The sequence below is a fragment of the Pezoporus flaviventris genome, unplaced genomic scaffold, assembly GCF_033815535.1.
Source record: "Pezoporus flaviventris isolate CSIRO_AGI_PZ_B2104156 unplaced genomic scaffold, CSIRO_AGI_Pfla_v1 ptg000081l, whole genome shotgun sequence".
Lineage (NCBI taxonomy): Eukaryota > Metazoa > Chordata > Aves > Psittaciformes > Psittacidae > Pezoporus > Pezoporus flaviventris.
This window is the reverse complement of record NW_026892629.1, coordinates 474,393-496,546: the sequence shown is the minus strand read 5'-3', so window position 1 is coordinate 496,546 and position 22,154 is coordinate 474,393. Positions and strand designations below refer to the sequence as shown.

The following is a 22,154-nucleotide window of genomic DNA, read 5'->3' as shown; positions in this document are numbered from 1 at the left end:
TTTACAAACAGGAGAGCTTCAACCTGTTTACAGATTTCTCAATGAACACACATCTGTAGGAATATTCTGAAGAACTTAGATTAATTTTTGATAGAAAACTACTGAAAGCTACATCATTTCAGAGAGAGGAGGGGAAGAACATAGTAGACTCTAGATATTCCTTAACCTAAAGGAGGATCTATTCTTACCTTGAGGGAGCTCTGCCTGGACAGCAAGTTCTTCTCGACTGGCAGCTTCTCCAGTACCTGAGGAAGCTCCTTTACTCTCTTCTGTCCTCTCCTCATTGGCCTTTTCAGCCTCCTTTTCTGATCTTTTTTTCTCACTCTCTGGCTTGACCTCTTTTTTGACTGGCCGGATGTTGCCAGGAGAAGGAGGACGTGCCTGAGCAGAGGAAACTCTGGAGGAACCAGGTGGGGAATTTATCTGCTTGGGTGTGCCAGGCAAAAAAGGCAAAGACTTTGATGCATGCCTGTGTAACCAAAGAGCAGTAATCACCATCATGCATGCTCTGCTGGACACCACCTACACACCCCTTCTACAACTACAATGGCTAAAAGTAGAACAGCATCTCTATTTCTTTGCTATCAAGCAGGATTCCTGGAGAATCTCACTACTTTCATGCAAAATGCTTCTCTTTGCAACTCTCCACATGTGTGATCACCAAGCCCAGCCAGGAGGGAAGAAATCAGTATCTTCCTCCTCCTTCCCTTTCCTCAGAGCAGTAGTAATATTTTTCTAAAAGCAGAACTCTTTCCTTTGTTGCAGAGAGAAAACATCTACATCACCAAATAAGTTTGCACTATTTCACATTTAATTAACAGAACAAGCAAAGCTGCCTATAGCTCAACCTCCAGCTAGGCGTGTACTTGGCTTACCAAACTGGAGAGGGAGCTGGTGATCTAGCTTTGGGGTTGGAAGAAAAATGACCTCCTTTAAAGCTGGCTGAGAAGCTGGATGACAAATGGTCTCTCTCTTTTTCTTTTTTGTCAGTCTATAGTTCAGCAAACAAAAAGACAAAAGTCAAGCCAGAGTTCACATGACTAACGAAAGCAAAGCAAACTCAGTTAAGGATGAGGGGATGGGATGGGGGGGGGGGGCTGAGAAAAAGCAGTGCTGAGTCAGTAGTTTCTACAGCCTGTTTAACAAGTTCATTAATACAGACCCTGTAATTTGTCACCATCTTTAACAGTAAATATGCATTTGACAACAAGAATCCTTCTTAATCATGTTCTCTACTGTCCTAAGGCATAATAGCTAATTTGCAGAGGCTTATTTTCTAACAGGCAAAAAATTACCTTTTAAGGCTTGATCTTTGCTGATTGTCACAGAGTACCTTCCACTACTTCCCATAATTCCAGGATTTCACTTGAAGAAAGAGAAAAACACACCCCCACACACCCCCAGACTCACACTTAGTCACAGCCCATATATAGCACAAGGGTTTTGCTTTCATACTCCTATGCGAACACTACAGACTCAAAGCCCTCAAACACAGAATCATAGAATAGTTAGATGGTACAACATTTACCCTGTTCTTTTTCTTCTTGGATGATTTCACGCCACATACTTTTCTTGCCATTGATTCTTATACATGGTAGCAATTTCCTCATTTTCCTTTTTTATTTTCCATTTTAGGATTTATATATATATATATTTCTGTTTTGCATTAACAGAACTATTGGTTTAAAGTAATGTATCAGAATTTAGGCATCTATATACTTTATCTGTTCTAACTATAGATGAAAAACTGGAGGTTTTTGGAATAATGAGCTCAGACTCAGGAGTCTGAGAAGTGGGAATACTGGAGAGGTCACTGAGCTGCGAGTCAGCCAACATAATGCAGAGGGGCTGCTGGTCACCACCTTGGCTGGGCCTTAAGCACAACCCCTACAGCATGTGCACCAGACTGCTTTAGAGCCTCACTAGCGGAGAGCTCTGCCATGCTCATCTCCTGAACTGAAAACCAGGTTATCAACTGGAAAAGAAGGACTGAAAAAAACTTCACGAGTGCATGCATACTTGGTTTATATTCCTCAATCCAAGAGGGTTTTTTTGACCATCATGTTTACAATTAAAGTTGCCAAAACCACAACTTAGCATTAGCAATAGATGGTCTCAATCCTAAATTCATTACTCAAGCCAGCTCTTTGGCAGTACAATTTACCAGATATCTACTGATTAATATGATAATCATTTGAGTTATCAAAGCATGCAAACCAGAACAAATGCATTAAAACAAACAAGAATTTCGGCCCACTAGCAATAACTCTCTATACTGGATCTACTTTGTTAGTCTCAAAAACAGAGCATCAGAATTTCATTCTTAACCTCAATAAAGTAAAAAACTGAATTTCTACAAAAGTTTATAGAATAAAAGATTCTCCATACCATACAGGCTACTGAAAACAGCAGGTAACTCAGTCCCTTTGTATTAACATTTTCATAATGCATCCTCCACCAGAATGTACTAACCTTTCTTCTTTAAAAACAAAACAAAACAAAAAACACAAAACAAAGCAAAAAATCCTCACCACACAACACAAAACTCCCCAAAACTCAAACCACTTGCAAGGAGAAAGAGCCAAGAGGTGTTAAACTGATAGCTGTGGAGATTGCAATGCACTATACGCATTGCATGTATACTATGAGATTTCTCTACAGATGCATCCCGATGCTATGCCTTAACTTAAAACTTCAATACAATACCATCTGCCTGGAAGATTAAGTACTGGATGTGACTCATGTGACTTTCATTAACATTGCTTCCATCAAAGATGTCAATAGCAAAACTACCTCTTTACATTTTGCCCACCAGGCCGAACAAAAACACGAACACTTCTATCATTTGCAGAGATGACTTCACTCTTCTCACACTCTAAACAAACTCAGGCCATAGGGTACAAGGGAAAATATAACTGCTCAGGTTCAGCAAATGAACTGGAGAGGACTGCATCTTGTTGGCTTGGAGCACAGTCAACATGTATTCGGTCTGCCTGTATCACACTGTTCTGACTTTCCCTGCAAGTACACATCATTCATAGTACAGCTAACAAATCATTCAGAATGAACAGGTGATCTGTAGGAAGCCTTGCTTACAAACCAACCTCTTCCTTCTCAATGAGGAAAACTTTGCTAGCTAAACTTTACTAGCTAAAACTTTACTAACTTTTCTCCTAAGAAAGTAAAGCTAAAATAATAGCACTGTATGTGCTTATATACATCAGTGCATGCCTTCTCCCCTCTTTGTCCCAGAGGCTCAGCTGAATTTGCTATCAGAAGATAGGAAATTCTACAGGCTTTGTAAAAACAGGTTGCCGGGAAAAACAGGTGGCACTAAGGGAAATGCTGCAACGCCAGGTCAGGCCTCAAAAGGCAGCAAAGAATCCACTTGAGAAAAAGGAACACACACTGGGACTGCCTCTGTGCCTTATGAGAAGCTAAGGCATCCACTCTGCAAACATGGATGTTTTGAAAACACAGATGGTTTTCTACATGGATTCTTTGGCGCACAATCAGGCCACATCACCACATAACATACTATATTTCACTTAAAATCCAGCCAACTATGAAATAAATTGGAAAGGGTGGGGACAGTACAGAGGGGAGGATCAGACTTCATCAAGTATCTTTGCAACTATTCCTGTCCTAACAAGCAATGCAATCAGTGGGTCATAGCATGAGAAACTCACTTACCCCTGCAAGATGCGTTGTTCTCCTACGTCCAACAGCATCAGTAGAGGCATAAAGTTTTGTTCTGTCTCCTGGATTCCTGCAGTTCATGGCCTTGTAGGACAGAGGACTGATGGGGCTGCAAGATGCTGAACGAGGACAAATGGGGATAACTACGGTGTTGGTTGGTTTTGTTATTTATTAATTTTAATTACAGAGCAGCATTGGAGAATTGACAGAGGAAAGCCAGCAGGAACAGAAACAACCGAGAAAGACAGAAAAGAAAGAAGGTATTAATACATAGAGGAATGACTAATTTTCAAGTCAGAACCATCATTTGATACACTAGCTTGGCCACACATACAGTAATGATACCATTTCAATAGACACTCATGTACTTTTCCATTTGGAAACTAAGTATTTCGAATACATCAAGAAATATGCCACATAGTAGTAGAAAATAATGATGGTTTTCTGTTAAGTTTTTATACAACTGGTGAAAAAGCAGTGGACACAATGACAGGTCTGACTGGCTTAGTATATACATTGACATGAATTTCAGTTGCATTTGGAATAGAAAACAATCAAACTAAAATCAGGATGCCTGTTAATTGATCTTGGAAGTGGAGGAAAATAAAAGGAGATACACACAAACATCAAAACACATTAAGAATACAAACCAGCTTCACCGAGGACATCAATGAAACTGCTGCCTACAATTTTTAGCAAGTGATGTGTTTTCTTTTTGAAGGCTTCTATTTGAAACCCACCATTTAAGAACTTTTAATATTCTTTGATAACCCAGAATAACAGTTGACTCAAATACATTTTTCAAAGCAAACTATTTTACACATTGCAGAAAGCAGGCTAAAAACAAATGAACTTCGAAATTAATATTTGAGTAACCAGGACAGCAGTTTTCATTGGTTTGCACAAGGACAAAAGACTATTACTAAAAGATCTCCTGCCAGTGACAGATTATCAGATATACAGTGTTCCAATTATACATTCAAAGAAAATTGTAACAGTGCAAAATGTATCATGGGGAAATTTTTGCAGCAACGTAGTCCTGGGCTTTCTCTTAACTGAAGGAGGAGACTAGGAAAAACTACATTGTTACTGCTGAGATTTATTTGTCTGCTCCTGTTTGTCCTTCCTGGTCATTTAATACAGTCTTAGCATTATTATTATTCAGCATGTTACTGGAAGGAAAAGTAAAGCATCTGTATGGTATCTCCCCTATCCCCCTTTAAATAAATTAAAAAAAAACAAAAAAAAACCAAAAAAAAAACCCCAAACAAACCAAAAACCCAAACCAAAAACCCCCAAACAAAAACATAAAACCACCACAAAGCAAGAGAATTACATCCTCAGTTTTCTTGGTAAGCACTCCCAAAATTTCTTGCCTGTAGATCCCTCTCTGAGCACACTTGAAAGAACGCAGTTCCACATACAGTCAATTCTTCTAGTTTTACAACGGTACAGCTGCTGTTACAGGAAGAGCTCATAGACTTAACAGTACCAACACTACAAATTCTCCTGTACTAAGAGATTAACATCATGAATAAAGAGCCCAGGGATGTTGTGAATGCTCCATCCCTTGCAGTGTTCAAGACCAGGTTGGATGAGGCCTTGGGTGATATGATTTAGCGTTAGGTGTCCCTGCCCATGGCAGGGAGGCTGGAACTAGATGATCTTAAGGTCCTTTCCAACCCTAACTATTCTATGATTCTATGATTCTAAGTGTAACAGCAACAGCACTCATGCTTGCCTTATCATTTATAGGAATTTCTGTTTAATTAGATATTATAAAATGACTGACTTAAAAGAATAAATAAAAATCAAGAAACAAGAAAAGAGGGGCTTTTGTTTGTGAGGATTTTTTTTTTGTTGTTGAGTGTATCTAATCCAGATAGGAGGAAGTGGCACAACGTATGTTTTAAAACACCTTGTAATTTATTGGTTCCTACATTCTGTGAATCAATTCTCTCGCTTGCACACTGATTATCTGAAGTTACCACCAAGGATGATATCATAAGTATTAAAAGACAAGCAGATCATTTTCATTTGTGATGTTGCCAAACAATGCTTCAGGAAGCACTCCCAGGGAATGCTGTACCAACAGGATTACATCTGCTCAGAGGAGCTTGTGGAGAGTTATTTAAAAAACACCTAGGTTTTAGAGGGTTATTTGAAAAAAAGGGCCAGACATACTCTTATGTTGGACGTCCCTAACAGCTCACTTAAAATTTAAGGGCACGAATCCATATTTAATTTGATTTTGATTTTTTTGCATCATAATTTATCTTTACAGCCAAAGGGCAGAGTAATTTTCTAGGGAATAATGACAGGCTGGGATGAGTTGAGTGCTTAGAGTACAGCTGTGAGCCATTACCACCACCTGATCATTAATCTCCAGGAAGCACGCTGCATGAAGGGACTGCAGTTATTGCTCCTAGAGAATAATACCTGGAAAACAATGAGCAGATGGAGTATTCTTCTGAGTGGTACAGTTCCAGTAAGCATAGGGAAGGCATTTCAGGGAATTACCTCATACTGATAACTGACAAGTGAGTCATTCCTGCAATATTTGCAATATGCTACTCAGTTTAGAGTTTATGGCACAGAACCAACAATAGCAGTCAGAAAAGAAAATCTTCATGCTTGCTTCAGTAAAGTAACCACTTACGAAACTAAGACTGATTTCCCTAAAAAAAAAAAAAAGAGCTGAAATTCCAATATCCTGCTTGGTAAATGACATTAACTATTTATTTTACCAGCTGTTGTTTGTGAAGGGTTAAAAAGAATTCTGTACTTGTCTATTCCACTGCTTGCAGAATATCATCTATGTTTTTGCTCCTGTATTGCAGCCTCATTACTTATAAGAGCTCTTAAGTGAAAGAGTCTTTAATCTTACCAGATCTCTATTCCTTCTTATGTTCTGTGTCCCTTAATCAGAATAAAAATCCTGTCCTATCAGACAAGAGAGACCTGCCTAGGCTTAAGCATTCAGCATGTGCAGCAATATACTATTGTAATCATCAAGTCCACAGTGCATGATCATAAAACATACCACAATAAAAGAAGAGGCAGCTGTCACCTGCCTAAAATACATGATAAGCAAGTATGCCCTGGTTTTCTTTGGAATGCCATTTTTCCCTGGACTTTAAGTTACCACCTAGAAATATTTTTACATTTCGACATGTTAATTTTCACCTCAGTAAGTATATCAAGAGATCTGTTCTGGGGCTGGCAGAGAACTTCATAATTATTATAACCTCACTAAACCTGCACATTTAAATTCACATGTATTAAATCCATGGCAACCAGGGACTATCTTTCTACAAGTCTAACTTACTCCATGTGGAAAGTGCCCTTATAGAGGGTGAAACTATCCTTTGCAGCAAGCAGCTCACAGCCTTAGCAGTGGGTGTGCTGAATGAGCTCTTCATAACATTGTGCGCATTTCCTTAGATAGCCATGGACAGTGTGACACTGCTGCCCTGTGTGTGTTGTATTCATTTATTGCATTGATGAAGAGACAACAGAAATTAAGAAAGAGATGGTTGGAGACAGAGAAAGAGCAAACAACTGTACAAGCAAACTTTCATGCTGTCGCGCAATGTAATCATAGACATTCAAGCTCATTCTGGGATGCTACTGTATGCTCATAATTAGATCAGTAACTACAACCTCCCACGGGTAATGTGGAAAAATAAGTGTCTTTGACATGAAGCCTCTGTTCCTGTGGGTTTACCTGCATCTCCAGACAGTGCAGCGGTGCTTTTACTTCGGGCCAGGAATGAGTGAGTGGGCGTCAGGAGTCTGTTAACAATGCTGCTCTCCCATGGACTGAGCTGTAGGCGGCGAGCTGAACATGCACCATACAAGCAACATGTTAGATCAAACACTTCACAGACAAATACATGCTGTAGAAGTATTAGTATTAGCTCATCAGTACTGCGTACCATGAAAACCTTGAACCTGTCCTGCAAGATCAAAAGCATACAGTCATTCAGTACTTTGCATTTTATTCTTAGCCTGTTTGAGTAACAAAATTCTTATGGGAACGTACATCTGAACATTTAGTTTGTGTTACTGCCTGTGCCATTATGGCAAATTGTTATCAAATTAATACTGATGTATTGCACACACGATATTCCCTATCAGGGATTATGGGACAACTTCTGTACTAGGAGAGCAGTTGCCACTCCTAAACATAGAATTTGACAGAGATGTTTATGTCCCAAACTCTTTCTACACATAAAGAGTTACAAAAAGGACCAATCACCAAAACACCTCCAAAGTCTGCCAGCTGAGCTAAAAAAAGAAGGATGCTTAATACTATACAGAGAATTGTGTCAAAGAAAGAGGTTTTATCAAAACAACACAAAAGGATACAATGCATCTCAACTGCAGATACCAAGCTAAGCAGCTACAGTTCTCAGTAATACACTAAGTTACAGAATAGAGTAAGTACATTCCATCATTAATTCTCTGACAAAAAAAAAACACAAACAACAAACCAACCCTGCTAATGTTAATGTTCAATTTAGAACAGTAGCAAAAGTCAAATTTTTGCATTGTCGGTCTGTTCTGAAAACACACTACATATTGACCTGGCTGCAATCACTCCTTTGGCTTGCTTTTCCCCAACATTGCTTAATGCAAATTTTGCTTGTCAATATATTGCTTTTACATTTCAAATTTCTTTATTTAAAAAAAAATTACTATTGAAACATGGATCATGGTGAAGTAGCAACCAAAAGAGCCGTATAAGTTATTTTTTTATATTGAAGCAGGTGTTTCTTTGATACTTTGATGCAACAAATAGTTGCATCTCATTATAATGAGAACCACAAAAAAAAACGCCATTCAACTAGTTCCCATACTAGTTCATTATAATAAGTCTACATCATAGCAATAACCTTAATGTTGCAAGGGAAATCAGGTGCTCTTATGTCTCAGCTGTCATTGGCCTTAGTTTGGTGTTTACAGCAACAAAACGAACTGCAGCTTGAATTTATGAGACTCAACCTCTAACACATCCGTTGTGGCTGGTTGTAATAAATTTGAGATAAATTTGCATTTTTAAAGGTAGAGATCCATCACTTTTAATAGCCATAAACTGAATCTGTCTTTAATCTACTCCATGCTGAGCCCCCATGAAAAGAGGGGCCGATCTCAATCTCATCCTATGAAAATCTAATTGCCTAATCTGCCCTCAGTGCTGTTTTTCACTTCTCAAATTGCTCCCCTAAATTCTGCTAACTCAATAAGGGGCATTACTATAGAAATATAGGACTCTCAAAGACAGCAGGCTCTCTGGATAAGTGTCCTTCCAAAGTGTACTGCTGCCAGAGCTCTTTGTGATTAATAGTTCCATTCTGCATTGGTACAGATTCTACAGACACACAAAACAGCCTAAAGAGACCTCTATTACAGCTCACACGTTATCATAAAGCTTGTAATTTAACAATGAAGTGGGGGGGGGGGGGGGGGGGGGGGGAATCACAGAGCTACCCTTAAACTGATGCAATAATGGCAAAATCTTTGCTTCCTTTCTTCTCCAGGCACCATGCTCAGTATGATCACTATTTAAAACTACTGTTAAAAGACAACAGATTCCTTTTTGTGGTCTCAGGCTTTACTAGGCAAGGCTCACAAGCATGAGTATGGAGAAACTCTTCAATTGTAGTTTAACACAAAGATCACACAACTTCAGAAAGCAGTCCCTGAAATTTTAGGCCAATAAATCAGTGCCATGTATACAATCAATTTTGTGGAGTTCGTCTGTACAGATGCAAGCTGCTGATAAGTAAATGTCACAATGCAATATGGCCCTGTGGGTCAGTACAGACCCTATATGAGGCCCCAGAGATGAAGTAGTTTCACGAGGACACAGCTAAGAGATTGATGAGTTAGAACACTAAATTGTCATGTCTCACCTATCCCATTTGCTAGTGAAGTAAGCATGGTTTAAATCTCTTGTCTTTGTCCCTAACACAGAGGAGCTTATATCCACATTACCTACTGGAAGCAATCGTGTGCCCACAGCATTGAACTATCAGCACCGAGGCAATGTTTGGGAGTGAGCTACCTGATATGCACCAAACAGTGAGCTAAGAGAGACCAACAAAAACTCGCTTCTCCATATAAGCAATGGGCCTGATTCAGGTGTCAAAATACTTTTAGCCATCTCCCTAGATGCCCTAAATTGGTTTAGATCAGAGTTCATTTAAATACACCTCAGCTTTGTGGATCAAGGTCATCACATACTGACTACTTCAGATGCTCCCTAGAAGTATCATATTTGATATTTTAAACACATATTCCCAGTCATCAGCATCACTGTTAGCCTAGAACAGGTAAACTTCTGCCCACTGGGTTACAAGAGTATTAACACCTCAATGCATTGAACAACTTCAATTTGGTGTCAAATTCACACTGAAGCAAATGGAATACAAACCAAAGAGCATCTGAAACAATAAGATCAACTTTAAGGCAATGAAGTCAGTTGATAGCTTTTTTCTTGTTTTTTTTGTTTTTAATACCTTGGGGGTGGGGGTGGGGGGGTGGTGGAGGCAGTGTTCTCAAGATTCAGTTCTTCACACTATCTGACAGACAAAGGGAAACTATTTTTTATTCTCATGCTGTGTTAGGCTATCACTCTCAGGGCTGCTTGCTCCTTGTTTCCATGCAGGAAGCCCATTTGTTAATAGGGTTGCTGGTGCAAGCAAGTACCCCCGGCCACAGCTACAAGCAGATTAGTTTAAACAGATTAAATATCTTTATAGTTTAATTTGTAACTGAAAAACACACAAAGTCCCAGGGAGCTGGCAACAGTGAATTGATTACAATCATCTATATTTGTCTTCAGGATATATAAACTGAACACTGTAAAATTATCTCAGCAGCAGCACAATAAATTGCAAGTAAGCAAACAGCAGCATCTGATTAATCCTAGAAACAGATGGGGGACAGGGACTGAACAGGCCTCCTGATGAGCACCACGAAAGGGGAGACCAGTGATAACAGTGGTGTTTGCTCCTACTGAGCCACAAAGGTGGTAAAAAAGTAGATGGGCAAAACTACTCTATGCTTAGATTCTCTTTCAACAGAAAACAATTGTGGAGTCTCTGAATTTCTTCCATGAAGGTGGCAAACAACGGTGATGCAGTGGTTGAGACCTTCACCTATTTGAAAGGAATAGCACAGTAGAGAAGAGGAAGAACACAACTGTGGTGCAAATTTTGCTTTTCGAAGCTGAAAGTGTGTAACTCATACCTCATCTAAAATATTACCCATTTGCTGAGCTCTCCTTAAAGAGCACAGACACCAAAATATATCAGTCACCAACCTGAATACATGTGTTCAGGTTTTCTTGCAGTTTCACCTACTCAGACCTGTACCACTAACATAAAAGCATGATGAGAAGTTGCCCAATTGTAAAATTCTGGTAAAGAGCTATATAGCAACACCATATTTGAAAAGGAATTAACCATTCTTTAGGCAATTAGTTAATGAAAACTTCAGTCTTTTGCTGAGCAAAAATAAAAAATAATTCCTGACCTTCAAGTCATAAAAAGGCGCTGCTTAACAGAAGACATTCTTCATGAAAGCTCTAAGCCACTTAGGGTAAGCTTCTCATCCTCATCTCCAGCTCACAGTTTCGCATGTAGGAGCATGCATTACACTCACAGTATGGTTGAGTGCACTCTGGAAGGTGAAATGGGGAGCAGACAGAGCCTTCCTTTAAGCATTTGCCTTAAGATGTTGAGGCCACTGGAGAGACCGCTGGCACTTCTCCAGATACATGCTCAACTAGATTTAGGCATATGACTTCACACAAGAAAGAAGGCACTTACAGTGCTTGGATTTGCCTTCTGTCTTGGAGTTCTGAAAGACATAAAGGACTCCTTCAGAGTTCTGTGCTGTTCTAATAGAAATGCCAAGCAAAAAATTAAAGTTTTTGACATATGGCCATCGCTTCTTCCATGCTCCTTCCCTTTCCCCACTGCTACGCTGCCTAATATTCAGTCTAGCTTCTCCTGAATTTGAATGGGTGGCAGAAACTATGCCACAATGAGTTACAGTCCACAAGAGACTACATATTTAGTGTCTGCTGCTGTTCTTTCACCCTCTTAAGATCTTGCCTTAAAGAAGCATCCCCTGCAGAAACCATCTGCAAAAAACTATATACACCTGAAAAGCTAGTAGAAATTGAAATTACTGTATTTCAAAGCTTAGAGCAAAAAAAATTACTGGCATTTTGGAATAAATTATTTGCTAATGTAATGCTGTATTTTTTGCAAGTTACCAGACTCTTCAACTAGATTAGCCCACCAGATTAACATGGCTCATCAAATCAACCAGATACACACATACAAACATACACATAAACATGACTCTTAGTTAAGGCACACAAATAACGACGTATACCAATCAGTTTTGCAACACAACTAAAATTCCATTCTAGAAACTGTTTTTTTAAAACGTATTTATCTGGATTGAAATGGAACAGAACTTCTCATTCTCTGTAGAGGACAAAAACTTCCTACCAAACACTTTTCTGTAAAGCTCTTTGAACACATTGTACAAGAGATTCTTTCATAAAACTCTTTTAAGCTCAGTCTTTCAATCTCATAAATCCTCAGAACAGAGGTAGCAATTCAGATACATTAATTTCCAAATGCTTGATGGTTTATAATTTGTGCAGACTTGTAAACAGAAACATACACTGAAATAAAATAATCTTTGAAGAGTAATGATGTAAAAAGTCAATAAACAGACCATATGAAAACCACACATGCCTCTTCAATAATCAGAAATGGTAATAAAGTAACTGCTTGAAAGCTTCATGCAACGTGTTCTTAGATATTCAAGAACTACTACCAAGGAAGAAAGGAAAACAAAATCATGACAAAATGGCCTAATGCAAATAAAGGTCACACATGATTACATGCACTATGGAGCGATGTATTCTTTCAATAGTTGTACCTCATTTACTAAAAACCTGACAGAAGCACTGCTTTTATCATTTGCTAAAGTAAGATTATTTAGGTTCTTGTTTTAAAGAACAAGAAATATATATTACTTCTCATATGAAAAAAATATTCAACCATTTACTTTTCACATTTAAAGTCTTTTTACTCCCACTTAAATGAAGTACAGAAAATTACTTCAGAAGCTTGGTTTCTGTGCAAAGTGATACATCAATATAGAACATTCTTTCTTACTTTCCTTTTCCTGTTTTGTTTTTTTTTTTCTTTAAAACTGTACCTCTGTCTGGAGAATTTAGTAATGTTGCAGATGAGGAGGAGAGCCGCTTGTTAATGACTGGATCAACATGTTTCGAAAGGTTCATTGTTGAAAGAGACCGCCTGTTTGGATCTAAAACAAATGGAGATAATGCTAATTGACAGCCCACATGCAGTAGTGCAAGTTCCTAACTCACTAATGGGAGGAGAAAAACATGACTAGGTCATTCCTGCTCTACCACAAGTACTTTCAAAATAGAGTGAACTTCTCAGCAGACATTGTACAGGTGACTCAAAGACTGGGCACAAAATCATTTAAATTTCACATCTAAAATATTCTGTTCATTGATTATCATTCAATCAGGATGCGATCCAAGGAGGTCATGTAGGATCTAAAGTGGATACTGCAGACAAGATGCAATTGTTTATCTATGACAAGTACAACAGCATTGTATTTATCTGTTCTGACCTAGTGGATTAAAGTATACCCGCTGTGTACAAAAAAATTCCATAGTGCGTAGAACCACCAAAATGGGTTCTGGAAGGGGGATAAAACTCAGAAATGGGGTTTAAAAGCAGAAATCTAAATGTTATAGCTAAGACAGGCCCCTGCAGGCTGGCAACAATATCCCACAATGATCCATATGGTATATTGTGAGTACTGTGAGCAAGTCAGTACTGGAGGTGGGATATTCAGGCTCCACATGTCACAGGTCTTTGTCAGAACAATATCTGTGGGAATAGGATGGAGATTTTTATCTCTTATACCTAATCTATAGCTGAGAAAATGCATAGCATATCAGTGCAGCCAAGAAGTTTCTACATTTGGCATAAAGGATATACTGCACAAAGCAGCTTTCTGAAGATGAAAAACGACAATATAAAAAAAATCACCTCCTGTATTTTGGCAAGCAAACAATTCTCTTGTGTCAATGAACATTATCTAAATGAATGAAATTTAGCATGAGAATTTGTGTGTAGATGTTGGCAATATGAATACTTTAAAAGTAGAGCAGGGCAAATGCAATCCATTGCCTAGAAGATTGCTGGTTTCTTTGTTCTAAAAAAAAGAATAAAAAAATCCATGAGGAACACATCAGCCAATGCAGCTGGTTGTTTGTCTGTGTTCACGTGCAAAATAATTTTAAATCCTGTGCATATGTAGAATGCCAAAAGGGTTTTAGAATAGACCAAAAGATTCAAATCGTGTCTCCTTGAATTCCAGAAGAGAGAATATTATGCTTCACTTCAGTGAATTGTGCCAAATCTTTAGAGTCAGCTAGTAGTAACTCTCCATAGTAAAAACAAATAATAATGAGAAAATCTGCTACTAACAACAGTTCTAATCTATCAGCATGATGGTAAAGCATGCATTGCAACTACATGAGGGTGGTTTAGTTACTGATGATCTCATTTCCTGAGAACTAGCTATGGGTAAAGGAATCAACAAACCACAGCAATCATGTACCAGGTTTTCTAGCACCACCCAGAGATCTGAAGTGGTGCTCCAGGCCTGCTAAATCGAGAAAGGTGAATGATGATTCAAAAAAATAACCTAGGGACAAAATGCAAGACAATGATTTTTCACAGTAAAGGAAAAAAAAGAAAATAATCAAGTAAGTCATACAGAGTTAAGCAAAAAATGTAACCTTCAATGAGAAATAACTGTTTATTGAACTTATATATGACAGATTTCAGAGCATTCTTTCCTCAACTTTTTTTTGCCCTCCTTGATGAAAGGTTGGACACCTTGAAATGTATACATTCGAGTAGGAGGAGAAGAATTCTAAGTACCATTTTCTGGTGAAAGAAATAAAGGACAAGTTCTCTTTTTGGGTTCAAGTCATATTTAACAGGGCATACACACATTCATGATTTGCAGATTAAGTTAGAGAAGATAACTGGGGCAAAAAGCATGTAGTTAAAATTCACTTAATTTGCTCATTTTTAGGTTTTTATAGGGACAAAAGGAATTTCTATCTCCCAGAATGTCTGTACAAAATACAGATAGCTTATTACAAAGAATAATTTTTCTTCCTTGTGTCTGTTTTAATCTTAGTATTTGCTTATTTCCACCAGACCTATTTCTTGAGCCATGATACTTAGCATTTGCACACAATAGCTCATACCACAAGCACACCCACACATACACAAACAACACCAAAGCAGCAGAAGCGAGAAGCTGTAGCAAGACAGAGTAAGAGAATTAGTCAGCTCCTGAAACAACCTTCAACTTTTGGTCAGATTTCTCATTGTTACCTTTTTGCTACACAAGAATGCCAGAAACATGCCATTGCTAGCAATATGATGATCAAGAGCAAAGAATTTAAACCAGCAAACACCAAATCCTCCTTCCTTTTAACAGAAGCGAGTAAATTCCAGTTAACTGGCAGGGCAGGGAAACTGGCTAGCAAACCAGGCCTCCCTCTTTACCTGTGTTATTAATGCGGTTATGTAGTGCTCCTCCCCAGGACCACCTGTTTTGCTTTTGTTTTGGCTTCTGGCTTCTTTCAATTGTGCGACGTACAACAGCTTCATGTCGTTCCTTAAGTACAACAGGATAATACATTTGGATACTATTGCGTTGTTAACTTAATCTTCTCTTCAAACCCGCTACCCTCAATATGGACAAAACCTCACAGGCAGCTTGGACTTGTGTTCAAGCTTATGTGCTGCCTACTAAGACACACACTGGAACAGCATTAAGCAGCAATTAAGCCAGAAGTTAAAACATTAACCATAACTTTGGAATTGGAAGATCTGGTTGAAACCTTCAGAACTGCAGAGAGAAAACAGTGGCCTTTTTATGGCAGTCACTACACAAACATGCTCTAGGGCCACTTCTTACCTTGTATCTCCCACCTACTAAATACTAGAACAGTGGCAGAGGTAGGAAACAAACAAACAAACAAAAAAAACAACAAACCAACAACCCAAAACAAAACACAGGGATAAGATGACTTATGGAGGATCACACTGCACGCAGTTCCCAGCTTAAGTGAGGCAAATCAGTCATGAGCGTATTTTATTACACACTCACTTTCCTAAAGGTTTTGTTAGGGCAACTAATATTTAGTTACCTTTATACTAAATGGCTAAGAATTAACAGATAACCATACAGAACTGACAAAAAATTAAATTTATCTGTATGAGTTTGTGCAATGCCATATAATGTAACTCAGAGATGCTCATCTTAGCTTCCTTCAACTCACAAAGGGCACTTCAAGAAGCAGCATCTGTGCAAGTAAGGTTTAAAATCCTCTTGCATGCTCTTATACAACCATGGCTTATGTTGTATTCTTTCCACCAACTCTCAGAGAAAAAGTTTAATAGTACTGTATCTTATGGTGAAAGAGTTTTCATGACATTCATTCTTACCTTATCTTCTTCTAATCTCTGCCTTCGCTTTTCCTCTACGGCAGCTCGCCTTCTCTCTTCCTTTAATCTTTGCTCTTCTAGCTTCTTTCTGCGTTCCTCTAAGTGTTTTTCATAATGTTGCCGGGCTCTCTCTTCTCTTTCTAACCAGACCGATTCTCTTGCAGCTGTGACAAAAATCAGAAATAAAAAAATTTACATGCTATATATGATGAAGTCTTTAATATTACCTGAATAATGAAGCTAAATGAAAAGACTTTTGAACTACTTTTCTTTAGACAACATGGGTAATATCCCATCTCTCCTCATGTATTAAAACATTATGTACCCTCCTCACACATTCATTTAATCTGAATTTACTTACTATGAATTACCACCAGAAATAGTTAAATTAGTTGAGCATATAGTTTCTATCCAAAATAAAGGATTTTTCGTTAGTTTAAAATACCTAAATGCATAAGTCAGATGTATGTAAACACACTTCTGTTGTACAAACCATGCTAATTTGCCATAATCTTTTACCGTAAAAAGAAAGCTAATAGAAAGATAAAACTAATCACCACCTTTACTGATCAATACAGACCTCTTACGACAGAAGTGTCCGTAATGTCAATTCCAGCACCTGGACTGTTAGCCAAACTAACAGCTGGGAAATCATGCTTATTATTCATGAGGACACAAAAGGAAAGGAACAGATACTCAGAGCTTGAGGCTATATGTCTGAACAGGTAAAATATTTTACTTCGTAACACCAAATCTGAGCAGAACTTACCTAATAATATACTGTGAACAACCCAATCCTGTTAGTCATTTTTCCCAATTCAGCATTAGGTTTTTCTCTTCTTCTTTTTCCTCAAATAATTCATTAGTGCTAGACTGCAGTAACATTAAATAACTATTAAATGCCATTCCTGGAGGGTATGGTATTACTCTTTCCTTTTGTACTTTCTGTACAATTAACTTCCTGTGAAGCTTTTCCTACTAGTTTTCATCTTCACAGTTGTTTCCTATTTCAGTCTACTGTTACGTTTCAACTCCGACAGAGAAATGTTTAGAGGGTTTGTTTCACTTTTACAGACAGCATTGCACAGATATATACAGACATAACTTTTAAAGAAAACCAAACACCAAGCAACGGCGCACCCACTCTGTTCTCTTTAATACATAATAGTCTGTGAATATACTAAGTAACCCAAGCAGTTGAAAACTGGTATTCAATCATAGCATTCTGCAGAAGTTTTCAAACATACATTCACTTTGAAAAAGCTAAGAGCACCGAACAAATTCAGCAGCACATATTTAAAGAAAGTCCATTGAGCTGCAGCACGTTTATGGTCTCTAATGATTATATTGAGACAAGCCATTACTGTGAGCCAAAAGACTTTCGCAGATCCTGAGATCAACTCGATCTTTTGTGTCTGGAATCAGCTTACAACAGCAAGCCAGCATGAAAAAGTGCTTTGGTTCTCTACTGAAAATAAAGCTCTCTTAAAGGACACAAGAAATGATGAAAATCAAAGAATCAAAACACAGTAACTTTAACTAATGTGAATATTTGCTTATAAAAGACATGGAGATTGATCTGTCATTAATGTAAACAGTTACACATTCTTGGGGTGTTATTTGTGTTGATTTCCATAGGCTTCAGCCTGTCATGTTTAAAAAAAGTAATGAAAATAGTACATTTGAAAAATCATGACTAAATTCAGGAAGAGAAGATGAAAACATTTAAATGTTTTGGTATGTTGAAGAGTTAACTTTCACATACACTCTCACTTCGGGGAAGTGCTTAACCTCTAGACAGAGCACTAATATTGAGCTTTCTGCTCCTCAAAGGAGAGATTATAAAATCATACATGTGTGATAAGGGAAGACAGCTCAGTAACAGAAACACACATTAGTGACGGATTAACCAAGGCAAACAGAAGTGCTAACTGGAATAAATTATAACTAAAGAAACAGATCTGACTTCAAACAAATATAAAAGTTACCTCTCTCTATCATCTTTAAGTTACAGGCAAAAACAATAGAAAATATCCACCCATCTGCTAACATGAGGAAGCTATTAATTTTATGCTTGGACCAAGTATTTAATAACTACATAAAAACATGATTTATGAAACATATGTTTTCTGAGAAAAAGTATAATATATATTTTCATTAATTTACCTTTTTCCACAGATAAGGAAATAATCTTTCCTGTTTCCAATTTTTTTTTTCAAGGATTACTTCCTATATCTTCTTTTATTAAAGTATCAATGGAGAATATCTGCTTTGTTTTCACTGCTTTCTATATGCACTACTGACATTCTTGCACGAACTTAAGGGCTCAGCTTTGCCATCTACAAGGTAGGTATATACAATGAAATAATCTAGTGTCCTTGGATATATGATATCGTCAAGAAAAATAAAAATGCTTAAATACCATTTTTATTTCATTCTCATGTCCCTATTTATGCTTTTGCAGAAACTTTTCTTCCTGCCACACTTGACAAATTAACAAATTGTATCCTAGGGTAAAAAACCCGAAGTTCACTCAAGGGTTAAAAAAGCCTACTCTAAAGTAAAAATTAGGGAAATTAAGCCTTATTCTGAATACACAGGTGTACTTCTAGAAGCACAGCAAGCTGTATTAAGAGCAACACATACATCAAATGCTTTGCTGATAGAAGGAATCAGCAGATAAGCCTACAGGAAACCAAAGATTCTTCTAAGAAGTCCAGTCAGCTTGAAGGAGCAAGCAATTTGCAGGATGCGCAAGGGGAAAATACCCAGTTTTATGATGGCTCCTCCAGAAGCTATGGTAATATCTATACCTGGTGCTGAGCCAATGTTGGGTGCCAGTACAGGTATGGTCCAATAAAATGCTTTCTCTTGGGGCTGAGCCTTAACAACTTTGTGATACTTCTCTCCCTTGAAATAATATAAATTGTCTGACAAAATGCACGAATCATTCAAAGAAAGCTTGGTTGTGGTTCCAATAGCACCTCCATGTTGAAAGTTTAAATGGCATAGGAACATTTACACTAAAGCTGGAAAATACAAAGAAAATTCACAGCCTGATGCTTGTTCTCTTTCATTACTTAGTATGATCTATAAATTTGAACACAATCAAGTGATGTAAGGACATAAAATTAGAGAATAAAACCAAAATTAATACCTTCTGCTTATTTGCAAGCTACTAATGCTGGATTAGATTAAAAAGCAACATAATTAAGACTGTATTTCTGACACCGCTGAAGTGAATAATGGAGCAAAAGAAAACGAGGTCAATCAAGAAAGAAACATTCCAATATTAACAGACACGTAAGACTTGAAAACAAGCAACTTTACACTAGAATTAACTCATTTAATGTGGGAGATATGACCTGAATATCATGCACATTTCTTTTGTGGAAATAATTTTGTAGTTCCTTTCTCTAATCATGCACACACACACAGAGCACCATTCTTTGCAGGGGTTTTAGGCTATGAGGGAAGGGGGAGCATGCATTAAGTGTCAAAGCTTCTATTTTCTATTTATCCATGTGAAGCAAGGGATGTTTCCCTTCACCTCCTCTTTTGCCATCCCTTCTGCTGTCTCTTCACTTTAGTTCTTCCTCTTCTGGTTTATTGCCTATATAAAGGCAGATGAGTCTACCACCATGCTTTCTCAGTCTGCCTTTTGCATCCACCTTGGATGGACAGCTTACCTGAATAAAGATCCTATAGTCGCTGTCAATCTTCGCAGCTTTTATCTTTTCTGACTTTACAGCACTGACCTCAGCAATACCTTTCTCCTCTGACTGTTGTTTCACCTTTCCTCACAGCCAGCTCTGCACTGTCTGAGACTGTGATTGTCTCCTTGCTGCATTAGCAGAAAGACGGATCAGTGATGCTTTAACCATACCTAGAAGTGGGGATGTTCCACAGCAATGGCTGACTGAATGAATTAGAAGGTGAACTTCAGAGCTGTAATTAAAGCTGAAGTTAATGTTACATTCTCTAAGCCAATCCTTCCCCACTAACCATGCTCTGAGGGACATTCAGCACAGAATTTGTTAAAATAATCTTCCTTGAAAATTGTTTTCTTGTCATATAAACCCTTCTGACACTCAAGTCCTCTGAGGACATCCCAAAATAATTCATATACTAGGGTCACTGATTCACAGTTTCTGACTGTGGAAACGTTAGATAGATAAAGTTCTGTCCCAAATAAGCCAGAAGGAATTTACTGACAAAAAAAAAAAATGTAATTTTTATTAATGTGATGCTTTATTAATGATCACTTTCAAATGGGAGAGGAATATGTATCATAATGTTGAAATATTATTTTAATGCTTATGCATTGTATTAAGAATTTAATGGAGCTAGCCAACCTGAAACCCTGACATATTTTAAAAACTAAGATTGATAATACATTTCCTTAAATAAAGAGTTAAGTCAGATGGCAGGATTACGAACTTTTATCCCCAGTGCCAGAAACTAAATGAGGCATGTGTCCTTGCCAGGATCATAATGGTGATAAAAAAGGTCACTCTTCAAGCAGGATTAGTGTACATAAAGCCTGCACAGATATAATACTGGTTTTGGTTTTCTCAAGAATCAGGGACTGAGATACTGTGAAGTAAAACCAAGAAATCCACAATCCCCCACTCTTTCTCTTTGCTAGGCTGCTACCTAAGACTCCCAGAATAAAACCCCTTTTAAAATCCCAGTAACTTTCCATGTTGAAAAACACATTTTGGTTTTTCCTTGCAGTAACAGAGAACCAGGTCTATGGTAATAGATGGAACATGGCCAAATGAGATAAATGGCACAGAACAACTTTCACCTGTGCTACTAAACTTCTACCCTCCAAAACGATGACAGTAGTCAACCAACACATGAGGAAAAGCCTGTGGGTTTCCCTTGCCAATTCCCAAACCTTGTCTGGGAATCAGCAAAGAGACAGCAAGTTAGCTGAAGCCAATTCCCTGCCAGGATCCAGTAGAACAGTTTAATAGCAAGAACAATTGAGTTTCAGCACCAGGGAATGTTCTTAGCACTGTTTGACAGTACTGATAAAACCAATATAGCAGAATCAAGTGTGAAGCCCCACTACTGATCAAGCAGTAGCTTTTATTAAACTTTCTCAGTTTGACCAGGCCATTTACTATGCTTGCCTTCACAAACTACTCAGTTCTGACATGTATCTCCAGTGCCAAACACAACCACCCAGCCTGACACATGCAAAGAAGCCATAGTGCCAAGCTGAGCCAGGTAAACTGTGACAGCTCCATTCACTTTGTCCTCCAAGAATAGCCCTGTTTAACAGCTACCACCCTCACCTAGTGCTGCCTTTCCTGGGATTCCTCTCTTGCAAAACCCAAGAGGGTTGCTGTCACACAGAGAGATCTGATACTCATATTTTAAAGGACAGATGTTAACTACATGCACAGACACTGTGGGAAGGAGTGCTAGCACAGAGAGTACGAAATGAAAACATGACTGCTAAAGAGCAAGTGACACACTGGAAACATTAAGATTACCCTAATAATCCTTTAAAGGTCTGAATGCACATTTCAACAAGTAAAACAACATTGCCAAATGGTCAAGGGAATAAGAAACTTAAAGCATAGCTGATAAGCAATTCCTTCATTTCTGCCCATGTGAAAAGGCAAGTCTAATTATAAAAGGTAAAACCCCCAAATTGATACAACTTCTTAGTTTCGGAAAACATGAATTGCACAGGAAAAAAACCAAAGAATTAATCTTCCAGAAGTGCTGGGAGGGCATTTCAAAAATAATGCCTTTTCTACAGAGAAGGAACTAAAAAGCTCTCCTTTCTTGATGGGGGATTAGCTGAAATAGCATACACATCCCTGTGTG

The 22,154-nt window shown here is 38.0% G+C and overlaps 1 protein-coding gene across 11 annotated transcripts in view; it reads right to left on the bottom strand.

The window, feature by feature from the left end:
- MAP7 (microtubule associated protein 7) overlaps positions 1-22,154 on the bottom strand; it is a 112,902-nt gene that overhangs the window by 17,123 nt on the left and 73,625 nt on the right. For 6 of the 11 annotated variants that reach the window (XM_061474897.1, XM_061474896.1, XM_061474894.1 and 3 more), the window contains exons 4-10: positions 16,308-16,471; positions 15,363-15,474; positions 12,952-13,062; positions 7,427-7,540; positions 3,694-3,842; positions 876-991; positions 189-469 (exon numbers count right to left, since the gene is read on the bottom strand). In XM_061474897.1, the coding sequence (XP_061330881.1) occupies positions 189-469; positions 876-991; positions 3,694-3,842; positions 7,427-7,540; positions 12,952-13,062; positions 15,363-15,474; positions 16,308-16,471 (1,047 nt within the window). The remainder of the gene's footprint in view (positions 1-188; positions 470-875; positions 992-3,693; positions 3,843-7,426; positions 7,541-12,951; positions 13,063-15,362; positions 15,475-16,307; positions 16,472-22,154) is intronic. The other 5 variants (XM_061474895.1, XM_061474899.1, XM_061474902.1 and 2 more) reach the window with 5 other exon arrangements.